An 18120-nucleotide genomic window follows, 5' to 3' on the forward strand; every position below is an offset into this window, starting at 1 on the left:
CATATTGAAGCAGACATTTCTATTAAATATTTTATAAGGAAGAAGTATTATTGGAAATTACATATTCCAAAAAGTTTTGCCTCACAGAAAAGATGCTTCTTATCTTTATCATAACATTATTTCACTAAAAGTAGACGCTAAAAGTAGTAGTGTATGATTTTTTTTGAATCAGAGACTCAGTCCCTGAATTCAATCCCTTAGTTTGCTTTATGTTATTTTATTTTAAATTTTTTGATGGATCTTTCTATATTGCACAGGTTGGTTTTGAACTCATGGACACAAGTGATCCTCCCTACTTAGTCTCCCTATTCAGGCTCCTGAGTAACTAGCATTTGCCACCATGCCCAGCTGACTTTGCAAAAGTTACTTTAAGTTTCTCAGTCTTGATTTTTATCCTTAGAAAATAAAGCATTACATGTTTCATTGAGTTGTTATAAAGATTAAAATGAGATAAAATAATGGATATGGCTGATTGTCATGAAAAGCATTATTATTTTGTGTCTAAAAGTATATGATTTAGCTACAAGTAAACTTCAAAAAATTTTAAAAGGCTAAATTTTATTTTCAACTAATGGGAAATAAAGATATAGCTTTTGAACTTAAGAATTCTGAATTCTCTATTTAAGAGGTGGAAAAGCACATTGATTCCAGCATTTCAGTCTCAAGTGAACTGCTAATTGGTACTACATTTATTTTCAATTCTCTGGCCCAGATGCTTTTTAAAGACATTCCTGCCAAATGTGACACAAATATTATGTGATCTCATTTATATGACATACATAGAGTAGTCAAATTCAGACAGATAGAAAGTAGAAAAGTGATTCCCAGGGGTTAGGGGGAAGTCATATTGTTTAATGAGTATGTTTCAGTTGGGGATGATGAAAAATTTTTGGAAATAAATAGTAGTGATGATTGAATTAACAGTGTGAATGTAATTAAGGCCTGAATAATACAGTTAAAATGATTAAAATGGTAAATTTTATTTTGTATATATTTTATTATGATTTCTTTTAAAAAACACACAAAAATTATATGTGAATAGGAACTGTGCATTTCCACAAGCTATTTGGGAGAAATACTTAGTGTTATATAAAATTTTATCTCTGTGTTTATTCACCTTGAGCAATGATTATTATTTGTTACATTAATGTTTATACTTTGGTTACATTAGTTAAATATAAAAATCTTTGTTCTTAAAATTATTTTCTGTCCTAATTTTTTTTTTTGGCCATGATATGCAGTTGGACAAGAAAAGCATATGGTGAATAAAATATCCAAGAATGACAAGTTTTTGTAATTTCTTAATGGACAAAGTTTTTAATTTTCCTTAGTATTTATTAATCTTCTTTTATGATTAAGACACCACATATATTTTAAATGGGAAGACTATAGATCTAAGGTGAAAATTAAACATAAAATGAGTATATACTGCTTCATCGTAATGGAAATGTGGTGCTCAATTTTAGATGTTCAACATATGCTTGCTGAATAAAAGAAAGAAGGGAAAGAGAGAGGGATGCTGGAAACAAGCAAAGATGGATAAAGAGAACTGATGTCTTGTGTTTAAAACAGAGTATAAAGAATTCCTGGGATGAGGGTATTTGAACACTATCAACCATTTATTAGCTGTATGGCCTTTGTCATATTATCTAGCTTTATTTTTAGAAGGCTTCTGAAAAATTTTTAGAAGAAAATACTTCTTTTGAACACTCAAATATTTGGCGGGGTGGCTAATATACACAAGGACTTTTGGACAGAGCTACTATTCAGCAAAATTAGACTAGAGTGTTCACAGATGTTATTTATAACAGGTGTCCTTTCTGATTTGTTAGTCACCAATTCTGACAAGTGAATGAACTTCCTGTATAGACTGCCAAGTATTTTGAATAATATTCTGTGTCTAAGATAAACTTCTGACTACTTCACTTCACAGTGGCTCTTTGCTTTGTATTTTACACTGAGGAATTGAGTCCCTCATTCTCACCCAGCACTTTGAATTCCCTGAGCTTTGTCAAGTCTTCTTATCCCATGACTGAAAGTCCTCATATCTGCATAATCTTATTTTTAATTCATCTTGAACACTTTTTCTAGATTAATTTAGTCAAGTATTGTTTTTTTTAATCAAGTTATTTTAAATTTTTTAAAAGCAGACTTTTGGTGGTTTCCAGTTGCTTAAGGTAAGGAAGGCATCTTAATTAGGCTGACTGAAGTAATTAACATTCTTGAATTTTTCAGATCTCCAGGAGGGAGAGATATGAAATTACAAACTAAGGTACATAACACTTAATCTTCTTATTTCCCTAGTAGGGAAATACTAATAAGAATATGTCCCATATTTGAGTCTGTCTCTTCCTGCCTGTCTTTCTCTCCCTCCCTCCCTTCTATCAGGTGATTTACAAAAGGGGGTGGATAAATATTGGGGCAGCCCCCAAATGGTGATAGTTAGGCTCCCTTGTCCAGGCTTCTGGTGGGCTGTTATGTTTTATGTTTTTAGTATGTAGCCAAGGCCATGAATTGGTTGTTTATGGTTAGTGTGTAGTCATGATCAGAAACACTCCGATTCACTATATTTACTTGAGATAATAAATTTGCTTGTGTGCATGAGTTCACTGAAGGAACCTTTTGGCAGTGTACCTTCTTTGTTTAGACTGTATATAAAAAGAGGCTAAATGGAACTGAGGAGGCAAAATGGAACTGGCTGGGGGCTAAAGCCGAAGTTAGAGGCTAGAAGCTGTTGCCACCTCTGAATAATGTCTACTATCCTAAGTGTGCTTTGCAGTCTGCATCTTCTTCCACCTACTGAGATCCTGAATCAGTTTCCTGGGTCTGAGCCCCTGCACAACAGTAAGTTAGAATCACTACCTCACAGGTCAAAGTAACATTCAAAGTTCACCATCAAGTTCCAATATTTTTTTCCAATTACCTCTCACAACTCATTTCATTTAAACCTCAATCTCATAAATTAGTGCATATTTTTCTTCTCTATTTCCATGTTTATATTACTTTGTCTTAACATTCATTCCTTTCCTTTCACCCCAAATCTATCTCCTGTTCTTATTTACAAATATTTTAGAAGAAACTATCTTTTCTCCCTTACTCTAAGTATAAACAACTGGAATAAACAGTAAGAATTCTCCTAGATCCACTGGATATTTTCAAAACTTTTCAAACCAGTAAGACATATCTCTTTTAAAAAATAATAATGAAAGAAACAAAGATGGCAAACTTTGAATCTCAACTTTTCCAATTTTATTATATTGCCAATTTTGGTGTTGTTCATTTAGCCTCTGGACCTGGACCATTTGATCCTTTCTCTCCTTGTTGTCCTTCCCAAAATGTTCCAATCATTTGGGATGAAGATTCTGACACCTAGCTAAAGGTCTTACTCTTTTTCTTTTTTTAATACAACTCCTGTGTTATCTCAAAGGTTTTCATATTCAGGTGCACAGCACATTCAATTACCTACTCTCATTCCCAACAAACTGCACTTCAATTTGGCCTCATATGCTCCATATCTTGTCAACTATAAATGTTCTACCTCTTGTATTAAACCCTGACTGCAAATTCCTCTGTTTAAGATCTTGATGGCTAAATTTCTATTCAAAAGCTCTAGACAGATCTCTCCTTTCCTTGATTTTAGATTCCTTCAATATGCTTTCATATGTAATATACAATGGCTACTTGTTTTTGTTTTTTACTTGCACTGGAGCCCAGGCCCAGGGTAGGCCCAGTCTGCCCCACTGACAATCTGGTATTTTTGTTATTTGAACATACCATATGTTATTTACTCTTTTCTTTATTGTTGAACATTCTGACTGTAACCAAGAAGAGATGTATTTCAAGGAGGAAATGGCCAACTCTTTCAAAAGTAGAACCCTTAAAGTAATACACAGTCACAATAATTTTGAGTAATGTATCTATATCACTTTACCAAGTCAACTGATTTTATTTGCCAGACTGAATGATACAAAGGAATTGCCTGCATTAAAGTGATGACAACTTTCAGAAGCCATGCACAAATGGACAAGATATTTACTGAGTTCAAGTCTTTACATTTACTGCCATATTCCTTTCATTTTGAGTTTAATAATTAAAATAATTTATTGTCAAGTAACTGTGCATATAGTTGCCTTGTATCTGATAACTGATAACCATCTCATTATTACCAGCAGTTGATTTTTAAAATAACTTTTCTTTTTCCATAAAAAATAATCAAAAGCCAATTATATTCTTTCTCTTGGTTACTACAAATAAAATCTTTAAATAAAAGTGAATCAAATCTAAACTCATTTCATCATTATGATGAAAATATGTTAATAAAATTTTTAATTAATATTAATAACATAGAGTCTTAGGTTGACCTGCATTAGGTGTTTATTTACAATGTAACTCTCTGAAGGGAATAAACAACATATACTTCAATTTTCTGCTCTGACATTAAAATGTGAAGAATGTTGCCTTATTATTTGTAACTGATTTAGAAGTCTTACAAGGAGAAATATCAAAAGAGTTGGGAATTTTTCACCTATAGAAGAAATATTTGTTCACCTAATGAGAAGAAATAAAAATGTCTATAGAAACAATCTTCAGTTTTAAAATTAGTGACTGATATTTTACATATATTTACCATCTGTAGTAAGAAAAAATTGCTGGTATTTATCATGATATCATAAAGCAATTTGATAAATAATGGTATCCTTCATCCTATTTAAAGTTAATAAAATTTCCTTCCCTTATTATTTTTTAAATGATCATATATGGATACTTTGTATTAAGTATTAAAATATAAGCCACAGATAAGTCTATGAACCCTAATTTTCAGCAATGTAATAAATTGTTTTTATAATTTGAACAATATACCTTTTTAAAATCATAATTATCTTTAAAATTAAATTGTTCTACCATAGGCTATTAATACATTTCAACAAAAATTTTAATTAACTTGCCTGTAAATGTGGTTATCAAACATGTTATTCAAGTGGATAATCTCAATTTAAAAGCACAACATTGAGCTTTACAGTATTATAGTTAACTTACATTTATTTAACAATAATTCATGTCAAGTTAATCATATGTTATAAGTCTTTATACTTTCTTGTCCCCAGATTATGATCTAAAAAAATAGCAAGTTTGATGTTAAATGTAATGCAAATTATAGTGATAAATATAAGACAGAATTGCAAATTTAAGAATATAAAAATGTATACAAACTGTCCTAGTTTATATTAATAAATTTACTCAGGGAACACTTAATATGCTAATAATCTACTAGACAGTGATGAAAGGATATTTTAACATTTTTCTGGTATTGTTGCCTATGGGAGTAACTATTATAAACACGCATGGTGAAACACACCTGAACTTGCAAGCTACTTGGAAGACTGAGGCAGGGGAATCAATTGACCATAGGAATTCAAAGTCAGCTTAAACAACATAGGAACACCCTGGCTCAAAAAAAAAAATGACTTTATATCATCACTTGAAATAAAGCAGAGAACAGTAAGGAGAAGCTACACAGAACACGATATGGCTGATTGTCCAGTAGAACTAGCAGGTCACAGTAAAATTACACTCATGGTTCAGCATGCATTGAAATGCATGTGCAGTGAGCACACACCCTGGGTGACTATAAATTGGTTGTTAATAAAACAGAAGAATCAGAGCACATCCTCAGTAGGAAAGAGTTTTCATGGTTGTGAATCAACAGTCCCGGAACCTTAAGACATGCAAATTTGGGTTATGTTACTATATTTAAAAAAGAAAGTTAAGTAGGAAGGTATGAAATGGAAATTGAAAAGAAAAAAATAAGAACAACAGTCATACAGAACCAAAGAAAGTGTCCAATCACACCAGAATAGTTCTACTCTTTGGGTTAATGAGGTTACTGTAGTAGAGAACACATGCCACTTTAAGGACTTGATAAGCTATTTATGTCATTGTGAAAATTAGTTAAGAACCTTGATAGAAACATTCTAGTATACTGATATTTTTGAGGAAAGCTGTCTCTAAAAATATAGAACCTTCATAAAAAGATTCTAGGACTTCTGTCTTCACAGTTCTCTTTCTGCTTGATCACTGCCACTTTGAAACTGGTACCAACACCAAGTTTCTTACATATTTTCTTCCTTGGCCCCTGTGATGCTATGTCCCTTTTTATCCTGTTTATTTTCTATTTTAATTCCCTTGCCTCTTACTAAACTCTACCTGATATATTCCACAAGCCACAGTTCTTGGCCTGTTGCTCTATTGTTTAGCTACATTTTTCTTTAGGTAGAAAAGCTTGTCATCTTATAATGATGACTGTAAAGCTTTTATCTTCAGTTCTGACCCTTAATCTAAGTGCCCATTCAATAATTTAGTTTAATAAACATTTGCTGAGTGCTAATTATGATGTACCAGACATTCTGCTGAGACAGCATCAATGTCTTACAAGAATATCTCCACATGGAGGTGTACTAACATCATCACAAACTCATAAGCTCCAAGCATCTTTTTGTAAGCATTTGGAAGTATCCCTGTTCAGAATGTTTCTTATAAATATCCTTGCTTTTGTTATCCCTAGCACAATCAGTTTCACTTAGATAAAAATGCACCTATCTGCTGGGTGTGGTGTGCCTATAATCCCAGGGACTCAGGAGGCTGAGGCAGGAGGATCACAAGTTTGAGACCAGACTCAATTCAATCAAGTGTTAAGCAACTTAGTGAGACCCTGTCTCAAAATAAAAAATAAAAAGGGCTGGAAATGTGACTCACTTGTTAAGCACCTCTGGGTTCCATTTCTGGTATCATGAAAACAAAAAAGAAAAGAAAATATCTCATCAGGTTACAAAACAAAAAAGTATATTTCTGACTCTCATGATGTGAGCTAAGGTTCCCTATAGTTATGTTCCCCATGTCTTTTCATCTCAGCTCCAAGGCTGAATACACAGCCCAGACATGAGGTGTGCAGGAGGGGAGGAGTAAGAAAGCTTCCCTTCTAGTTTGGATGAGAGGTGTCCCCCAAAAGCTCATATGTGAGACAATGAGAGAAGGTTCAGAGAGAAAAGACTGGGTTGTTAGAGACTTAACCTAATCAGTGAATTAATGCCCTCAGAGGAATTAACTGAGAGGTAACTGAAGTGGTTGGGTGTGGCTGGAGCAGATGGAAATTGGGGCATGGCTTGGGGGTATATATTTGTATTTGGCCAGTGGAGTTTCTCTATGCTTTCTGATCATCATGTGAGATGCTTCCCTCTGCCACACCCTTCTGCCATGATGTTCTGCGTCACCTCCAGCCTGAGGAGTGGAGCTGGCTTTCTATGGACTAAAACCTCTGAAACCATGAGCTCTCAAATAAACTTTTCCTCTTTTAAAATTTTTCTGATCCAATCTTAAAGTCACAATAGCGAAAAAGCTGCCTAAAACAGCTTCTTACATCTTCAACTTGGGTGTGGCATATGACTCATCAGCTTACAACACATGGCCCAGCCCAAAATCAATGCAATGGGAATGAATCATCTTTTTTGAGTGGATTATAAATAATTTTGAACAGGAATATAACCCACCCTGGCTCACAGAAGAAATTTTGGAGTAGCTAAAGGATAACCAGAGAAGACATTTAGTATTTAACATGTGCATCCATAAGCATTTATATGGATCGTGAGTTTGGTATGTGAGGCACATCATTTTTTCTCTCTGAGCCTCCATTTCTTCATCTGTAATATGAAGATACCATCTGCACATTCTACATGCCAAAACATTACTAGGAACATATGAACATAAAATAAATGTTTTTAAGTAAGAAATTCCTTTATAAATGCAGGAAATGATTTTATAAATGTGACATGCCACTGCTTATCTACCTTCTACTATTCTTCAAACTCTGTGCCAGATTGGTCAACATCTGTATTGTTTCTCAACACACTATGCTCATTCTCAATTTCAAAATTTCATTCATGCTGTTTTTCCCAAGCTCACTTCAAGTGCCATTTTCTTGACCTTTAGAGCATACATTAACTCTCCATATGAACACTTACTATCTCTATGGTGTGTGTGTGTGTGTGTGTGCACCTGCACGTACATGCAAGAGTGTGCATACATGCATGTTTGGTGGAGTAAGTCCATACTAAATTGACTTTTTAAATTAATTTATTTAGTATATAATGTATTTATATTATTTGAAATTTAAAAACTACAAAAGTTTACAGTGAAAAGACTCTATTCTTCAACTACTCAGTCTTCTTTCCTGCAGGCAAATAATATCACTTTTTTTTCATTGTGATCCTTCCAGAGATCCTTCCAAAGACAAGCAAATTAAATCAGCAGCTTTCAAATCATGCTCTGGTGGCTCAGGTGATAACAGAGGTCACAGAAAAAGAATCTAAGTAGTTCCATTTCTCTAGCTTCCAAAATAGCTTTGTGACAGTACCTATTTTACATATAGGGACAAAAATTCTCCTAAATTGTTGTTAAAAAAGGAGTTCTGTTATTAAAGTTTTCAAGTCACTATCAAGTATCATTTAACTTATAGTGTAACCATACACTACAAGGCATTATATTAGTATAAATAGCTGTTAGGCTAAAAAATTAAACAAAATATGTTTGGAAAATGATGGTTTAAACATGACTACAGGACAATATATGTGACATTGTGTGTTAACGTGTGTGACAGGATAAACTATGGCAATCTTAAAAGTATCTTCAACTCATCTTCCATTAGCCTTTTGAAATGAAGAAATACAACATCCAGCATTCCTATTGCTCCTAGGAGGTGTCTAATACTTGGGGGTAAGTTTGGTGGCAGCTATGAAGGAAACTAAACTCTAAGCTCTGGCAAAAATTCTCATTTCTTTTATGTGGCCTAGCAGTCTTAAGAGTCTTAAAAGTATGAACTTGGAAGGATCAAACATAATTTTAGACAATGGGTATCTTTTGCATGAAGGTTCCCTGAAGGCAGATATCTCTGATAAACTGCCACTTCTTTAGTCACCCAGGACCTCTGGATACCTCAAAGGAGGAAACTCTCTAGTAATGACTGATACTGAATTGCCTACCTGCTCAATGTATGAGTTTTGGAATCAGATCAAACTGGGTTTGAACTGGTCTCCAATTACGATTAACAGTGTGTCCTAGGGGAGGTAACCTGAGCCTAAGAATCTTTATCTATAAATTAATGACAGTATTCAGAGGCTTAGTGTAATAGTTGATGTACACATTAAGAATGTAAAACACTTAGTGTAATATTCTGTTCACACGAGACAACCAGTACATAAGAGCTACTTTAATCTCTTTCAATAAATATTTATTGAGACCCCATTAGGATTGTTTCATGCCTTATATTAAGCAATATGTACATAATGGCAGAAATAAATAAATAAGAGTTATTCTCAAAGAACTTAAAGCTTAATAGATTTAGAAATCATAAAGAATGAAGTGAAGGAAAATATATTTTGAGAACCAGAGGATTACTTGGTGATCATGCTGAATAATGCCTTTTTGATCAAATCTAGTTGAGACACTAATGTAACAAATCAAATTTTCTTGAGTGGTTTATTACTTGAACTTTTAAAAATATTTTTTCTCCAACCATAGACTCATTAGAATAAATACACATCACCAAGTTTGCTACTCTAATATCAATCATTGAAATGTACACACTCTGGTACCTTTTGAGACTTTTTAAAAGTAAGTTTCATTAATCATTGAAAGCCTCTTCATGAGAAGCTTGAGGAGAAAATACAGCAATACAAGTAAGTCAGTAGTGGTCCTAGAATACCTCATGAATATGTACACTCTGTTGTATTTGTCTATACTACTGATATACATCCATAGCCACTAATGAATAATATGGTTTAAGTGCCCATTACTCCATAAAAAATACTTTCATTCATTGATCTTCCTGGTTAAATAATTTGATTCTTCAAAAAATTTGCCTTGAAAAATTCCACTGGCAAAATCTGGGACACTTTGAGCACCAAAATAATTAGTGACACTGACTGATTATAATCCATTGAATAAAATAGGAATTCATCAGTTCATACATATATAAATATATGGATAAATAATTGGAAGAGAAGGAAAAGCCCTTACAGAAGCTTATTAGTAAGTAAATAGAAATTGTGGGGTTATAGAAAAAAATCATTATTTGACAAACATAGTAATGATTGATTCTGGTAAGAATCATCATTGGGTATTAAGCTAGTCTACAAAAGTTTGATGATAAAGAAGATATACACAGGGTGTTTAAATATTGACTCATAAAAGGAAAATAGTTTATGATGTAGAAACCTGAGAGATGCCACACTTTAAATAGTTAAAGTTAATATCAACAATCATTAAGGAAACTGACATCATTTAGGCATCCTAAAACTATGTTCTAAAATGAAGAAACATAGCAATTAGCATTCCCATTGCTCCAAGGAGATACCTAATACTCCATAAGTAAGTTTTGGAACAACTGTGGAGGAGACTGGACTCTAAGCACTAATGATATATTTCTGCTAAAAACGCATAACCTCAATTTAATAATGTAGAATCAACAACAAAACAAAATTGAGAAATAATCTTAAAAATACTTATCCTTTACTTATCAAAATCAGGGTTGTGAAAGAAAAAACAGACTCAAGAATTAACCATTCTTGATTAAAAGTGACTAAAGCAACTTGACAAACAAGTGCAATGTGAAATTCTAGTTTGTACTCTGGAAAAGATGTTTTGTTATAAATAAAATTATTGGGATAATCAATAAAATATGAATACAGTCTATAGATTAGAAAATAGCTTTGTACAGATGTTAATTTCCTGATTTTGATCCCTTGTAATATGGCTACATAGAAAATATGCACTGATACCTTTTGAAATAAGGTGATATAGATTCTGCAACTTTGTCTCATAATTAAAAAATAACAGTATGTAGCAAGAGAGAAAAATTAAAAATAAATATACAGAGAAAATAATAAAACAAATTTCTTTATGTGAGTGAAGAAATCGGAGTGATGAACACACAAGTTTATATTAGTTTTGCAACTTTTTATAAACATTAAATTACTTCAAAATTAAAACACTTTCAGTGGCTTGAAATATGAATAGAATAATAATTTTAGAAAAAGAAAAAATTTAGAAAGAAAATCATATGTCAAAAACCGAAGGAAAGAAAATGTAAAAACGTTGGGTATGGAAAACAATATTGAAAAGCATTAATATAAATTTTATATTTAATTACATATTTTCCCCATTTTGTAGGAAAAAATAGGTTCAAATAATAAATTTAATTCTCCAGTAAAATAGTACAATTAAGTTACGATAGCATCTGAAATATCTTCTCAAGACAATAGATTTCTATATCTCTATATATCTTAAAATAAACAATAAGGACCATTTATACGTAGGTAAGATAAAAGTATTACCACAATGTATAGGTATTGGGGCTGGGGATGTGGCTCAAGCGGTAGCGCGCTCGCCTGGCATGCGTGCGGCCCAGGTTCGATCCTCAGCACCACATACAAAGATGTTGTGTCTGCCGAAAACTAAAAAATAAATATTAAAAAATTCTCTCTCTTTCTCTCTCTCTCCTCTCTCACTCTCTCTTAAAAAACAAACAAAAAAAAACAACGTATGGGTATTCAATTTGAGAAAATAAAAAGAGAAGAAAAGTAGGTGAAATACTTGGGAAAACATGTACTTACTAGTTACATTTTTTCCAAATTTTTCCTTTCCAAAGTATTAAACAGAAACAGAAATAGAAGCATTTGATTTCTGACTTCAAAGAGTTACTTTTTTAAAATGATACTTTTAACCAAAATCAAGTCAAGAAAGGAAAAAAGCAAGGTTATACTGAGATTGATGTCTGATCAGGTTCAATTTTTAACTTCTACCTGATAAAGCGAATAGCAACAGTATTGGTGTTCATTCTTCAATTCATTTATATGTGTTAACTAAATATCTACTGAATGCCAAGCACCATGCTAAGAGAAAGCAACTATAATGAGACACAGTCTCTGTCCTCCTGGAGATAAAGCAGAGAATGTTGGCTATTATCAGAAAATTAACATACAATGTGAAAGCTTTTCTAACAACTTTAAGGTTGCTCTCTATATGAAATATGGTATATTGTGTTCATGAACAAGTGTAGTAGATCTAGTTTCCTAACTTGATGAATAGGTATTATAATAGATAACTGTTTATGTACATCATGATACAAAAACTGAATGTTTGCAAAATGCCTAGTAAATAGCAGGCGTTTAGTAAATAATAGCTAGCATAAAGGCACTATGAAATCTTTTGTTACTTTCCAATAATATTAATAGCAAAAACATCAGTGAAATAACCACAAATGGAGATACCTTTCTATAAAAATCCATTTGGAACAAATATTTGATTTATTTAAATCTTTTTTTGTTCTTTTTAGATATACATGACATTAGAGTGCATTTTGACATATTATATGTGCGTGGAATATAACTTCCCATTCTTGTAATTGTATGTGATGTGGAGTTATACTGGTCATGCATTCATATGTGAACATAGGAAAGTTATGTCTAATGCATTCTACTGTCTTTCCTATCCCCATTCCCCCTTCCTTATTTATCTTATTTGTACCTATTAATAAAATGAAGAGATTATGAAAGATGGCCTGTTGTTTGCTTTATGATTTCATGAGGATGTTTATGACTGCTAAGAACTGTGCATTAATCTAAAATGTTGTTGATCTAAAAATGAGCTATGGTAGCTACTCTCAAAGACCTCACCATCTAGAAAGCATAGACAATCATCAACAGATAAGTAAATATAAATGCATACATTGTGAAGGTTCTTTAAACAAAATTAGAATAACCAAGGTTGTTTGAGTATAAAGAAGTCAATTGACCATGGAAAAAAAATAGTAAAGTCTCAGAAGAAACTCTTGTTATGGTTTGTATTTAAGGTGTTCCCCTCAGAGCTCATATGCTAAACAATGAAGGAATGTTCATAAATGACCTAATTAGTTTACAAAAGCTTTAACCTAAATCGATGGATTTATCCATTTGATAAATAATAATTTGAATGTATTACTGGGTGGCAACTGTAGGCAGATAGGCTATGGCTAAAGGAAGTAGGTCACTGGGTTATGCCCTTGGGAAAATAAATTTTTTCCTGGCCCTTTATGCTTTCTCTTTCTGTTCCCAGCTTTCGTGAATTAAGCAGCTTTCCTCTGCCACACGGTTCTTCTATTACCCTCTGCCTCATCGTAGGCCCAGAGCAAAGGAGTTGGCCAACCATAGCAGCCTAAGACTTCTGAAACTAAGCATTCAAAACAAACATTTTCTCTTCTAAGTTGTTCTTGTTGCATATTTTAGTCACAGTGATAAAAAGTTGATTAATACAACTCTTTCCCCCCAAATTAAGCCCTTTGACTTTATATAAATATTTATCATCAGCAACATCCAAACTACATGTAAATAAAACAAAAGTAATTTTACAGCATGTTTTATAATATAAATGCTAATATACATACATACATTTTATATTTACCTTCACAAGATGTCGATACTGTTTTTTCCCTAAGTAACTTCTCCAGCATTTTTGAATAATTGTTGCTACTTTGTGTAAATATCTAGGGAAAAATATGATTATTAGAATGCTTTCAGTGAAACAAGGATGACTATTAGATCATTACCTATAATACACTTTCCTACAATTCAAGAGATCAAATTCAAAGCAAAGTGTATGTATACATTTAAAGAATAGAAATTTATAGTTCTGATATGAAATTAATCTTTATAAAAATATAAAAAAGGCATATATAATTTCATTATTTCTTTGGGGCTTCTGATTAAATAACATTTTAAAATCAATTATTCCATATTACTTATTCTTTAAAATATGTTTGAATGTTAGAATTATAAAATAGGTCATTCATAGTGACATGTTGAAAAATAAGCCAGGCACTACTAATACACATCTTGACAAATAACTAGAAATAATTCTTGAGGTCAAGAAACAGTTTACCTCTTCATTATTTTCTTATATTCTTTAGTCTATCTAAGCCAATATCATGTTAGTCTGCCAAATAAAGAATACTCTTTGCAGTTTTATTCTAGGTTCAAGAGTGGACAAAAGAGAAGCCTCATCTTTACACTTGAAATTTGCATGCCTGACCTTTATAGCTAGTATAAGGAATCATAAAGTGTGACCCCAGCCTGTGATCCGAGTTATTATGAACTAGGCATATTCTTCTTCTATCTTGCCAAGGAAAATTTTTTTTTCATAATTAAGGGGAGACTGAGGGAATGTTTGGACACTGAAGAAAGAGTAGAAAGAATTGAGATCAGGATAAACCTCAGTCTCTTTGTATAATAAGCGTGGCATATTTTGGGCATCATTTGCTTTAACCTATACATGTAAGGAGAGGATTGAAATAGTTTCTCACTACCAGCTTCTCACCTGTCAATTAATTACTATAAATATGAAATCAATCACTTATCATCATCTTTATAATTTGGGGAAAAGCATTTGATCAAATATTTACACAATATTGAAAATTATTAAAAGTAGAGACTTGACTAATATAACTTAGTTTTTTGTTAAAGAAAAGGTAAAAAATACTAAATATTTCTTTTGAAAAGATATAAAACAATTCAAAATTCTTTCTATGAGTAAAATAAGGGACTATTTGAAATGAGTAATACATTACTTTTTCTAAGGAACATACTTTAGTGTTACATCTGAAGTTTCCATAACAAAATCAACATACCTGATATATGCCCTAATTCGACATCCTCGAAACCAGCTCTGAATTTTAACAGCTGCATCATTCTCCTTTTTTCTAAATTCATCAACAACACTAAAAAAAGTTTAAAAAACATTTTATTACTAACTAAAATAATTATAATTCTAAAGCAAGTCAACCTTTTAACCTTAACTTTTAATGTCTTCTAAAATGATAATTATAATCTGAACGTTATTTTAAATAAAATTAAAATACTAAATTAAAAAAGCATCTTAAAAATCATGAGTTATGTTTTAAAAATTAATCTTTCTCTGAGAAGTCATAAGCTTTCAACAGCTTTACTTTTTTATTTTTATAATCATCTATTTTGCAACTAATTAATGTACCAGCAACATTTATCAGGAAATAAAGCAATATGTTATTTTGTCATTATTTTAATTACATAATTGTTTGAATTTACTGTTTAAGTGCCACTATACATGGATCATGCTAGATGAAAATGCTTGCATATTTAACTCATTCATCAGTTATATAAATTGCTTCTAAGTAAAGTGAATCAATCAAAAGTGCCTATTATAGCTAGAATTCTTAGAAAGTTCATTTAAGTTAAAGAAGGCAGGGGGTAAGGCCATGGGCTTATAAAGAGATAAGAAACTCAGTTCTTAGATTTATAGCAAGATAAGATTTATTCAAACAGTTCTTGTTCTTAATTTTATGGTATTATCCTTTTTCATTCCCAGTTAATAAAGTGATATTGTTTAGGTCAACTACAGTAGAGCTTAAAGTAATATCTCCCAGAATACTGATTGATATACATTTAGCACTTTATGTTTGCTGAATGAATAAAGAATAGATAGTTATTTATTTCTTATTTAACATTTGAAAATTTTTCTTATTTATGTTTAAAAGTTCCCTTAGAATTGTTGTCTTGAAAAGGTTATTTTTTGTTTTCATTATGTTAGATAAAACATACATTTTTTATAAAAATGTAAAACACATATTTAGAACAAAAATAGAGTAGATAAAATACCTCAAACAATAAAATTCTTGACTACTATAAGGTTAACTGAGAGAGTAGATGAGCAGTTAACATGCCAATAGCAAATAGTTAAGAGAAAACAAGTAAATGGATTATGGTATCAGATGAGGAAGAACAAGAGTTATCTAGCAAGCCTGAGAAGGAGTATAACACTTGTGTATCAAAGCCAATGATCCAGATATAAACTACAGTATAGAGAGAATTATAAAATTAGTTAGATTACATAAGATGTGATTAAGTGTAGTGTAAAATATAAAAGACACATGTGAGAATATACTTTCTGTTACCCGACAATTAGTGGAACAGACCATGATAAGACTACTACATTAATAAAGTTTGCTGAAAATAATTATGGGATGTTAGACCTCTCTGGACAATTAGGATTGAAAGAAAAGAAAGATATTGTTTTATGTTCGTATTGCCTATGCTAGATGTTAAAAGAGATCTGTATTTAAATTGTATTCTTGGCTCATATTATTGTGGAGGAAAAACAATTTAAATTCTCTTCCTCCACACTCTCCCCCCCACTTCCCAAATTGGCTAGGGCTTTCTATTTTATTTTATCCCCTTACAGCTCTTCATTGTATTTGATACATTTATATTTAAGAATTGTTTAATGGATCTCTTCCACTAAACTTTAAAATCCAAAAGACAGTAATCTTATCTATTTTGTCCACATTGTATTTGCAATTGTTTCAAGAAATAATTGGTGCTACTACTAACACTCAACATTTTGTCTTTACCAAAGGTGATTCCACTGAGGGAACAACATTCCTATTGGTAGATTTCGTTCCTGTGAGACATGGCTCTCATAACTTGCCTTCAACAGAACTCTTCTTCCTCTTTTAGGATGACAGAGTTGCTGGAGGGTGAATGGGTACCCTATTGCTCTTAATAACTTGGGTGATTATAGGTAAAAGAAAGACATGTGAGGAGCTGTTGATAGAAATAGAGAAAAAAATACATTTTACTAATGAGTACTTTATGCATCAGTGAATTATCTCATATATAATTCTTTCAACACTATTACATAGATAGTTATAATCCTATCCCCCTTTAATAAGGAAGAATATTCTGCTAATAAGAATATATATTCTTACATATAGGGATATTATTATATTATAATACTGCAGAAAGAGTGTAGTGATATGCCCAGGTTTATATATTTAGGTTCAGAGCTGAAATTTGATTCTACATTGTCTGGCTTCAGAAACTAGGTTCTTAATCATCATGACTTCTCAAGGAGAGGAAGGAAAGATTTTTTTTTAAGTAAAACAGATAGAAATTAAGAGAAAAAGAAAGGCAAAGACAAAAAATGCATGCAATCTCCATTTATAAATATGATATTGAAACTGTGCTGTAGCACCAGTTTCCCAAAGCAACAAAATAAATCTAGAGACTAAGGAGGTACACTTAATGTACATGAGAAATTTTTGGTTTTTGCTATTGGTGAAATTTCTCTGGCTATGTACATTAAGTGTAGGTAACAACAAAGACTCAAATACATGGCCAGCAGAAAACAATTTGGTCTTTGAACACATACAGAATAGTTTCATTTATACATAGGAAAAACTTGTGAAATTTTAGGAATATTCATTAGGGATGCATAGCATATAGTAAAACTATAATAGGAATGAGAAAACACAAATTTCAGGATGGAGATGAAAGACAAGGAAGAGGGATGAGATGTGAAAGGCAGACACAAAATGCTTCAAATGCCTTGGCAGAATAAGATTTATTAAAGCTGATTGACTTGGGGCTGGGGATGTGGCTCAAGCGGTAGCGCGCTCGCCTGGCATGCGTGCGGCCCGGGTTCAATCCTCAGCACCACATACCAACAAAGATGTTGTGTCCGCTGAGAACTAAAAAATAAAAAAATTCTCTCTCTCTCTCTCTCTCTCTCTCTCTCTCTCTCTCTCTCTCTCTCTCCTCTCTTACTCTCTCTTTAAAAAAAATTTTTAAAAAAGCTGATTGACTTTTCAAAATTGTTCTTTATATGATCTTCATGTATATAAACACCCTTGTGCATATATGAAATATTTTACATTTTTTTAAAGATGGTGAAATTGAATTTTGGGTAATTTCAGCATACTGTCAATTAAAGAGTAAATTCCCCAAATCTGTCAGGTCTTAGGTATATAAACTGGGAATCCCATAAGGGAAAAATTAAAGCTTTATGCTATAGTCATATTATTTGGGGAAACAAATGAAATAAAATGACTCAATTAAGCAGCCTACCCAAAATGCAACAAAACATAGACAATTAACAGAAAATAAAATATAAACAACTTATAACAGAAATTGTATGAAAACATGCTAAACACGCTAAAGCATACTTAGCAAATATTTCCCTACAAATTTGTTTTATATCATATCTTTATTTGTAATATTAAAA

General features: G+C 31.9%; 1 protein-coding gene across 1 annotated transcript in view; it reads right to left on the reverse strand.

Moving 5' to 3' along the window:
- SPATA17 (spermatogenesis associated 17) overlaps positions 1-18120 on the reverse strand; it is a gene marked incomplete at both ends in the record, with an annotated part of 210323 nt that overhangs the window by 179721 nt on the left and 12482 nt on the right. The window contains 2 exons of the mRNA XM_081299767.1: positions 13489-13570; positions 14711-14800. Of these exons, the coding sequence (XP_081155893.1) occupies positions 13489-13570; positions 14711-14800 (172 nt within the window). The remainder of the gene's footprint in view (positions 1-13488; positions 13571-14710; positions 14801-18120) is intronic.

Source organism: Spermophilus citellus (genome assembly GCF_964194105.1).
Source record: "Spermophilus citellus genome assembly, chromosome: 6".
NCBI classification, from domain to species: Eukaryota; Metazoa; Chordata; class Mammalia; order Rodentia; family Sciuridae; genus Spermophilus; species Spermophilus citellus.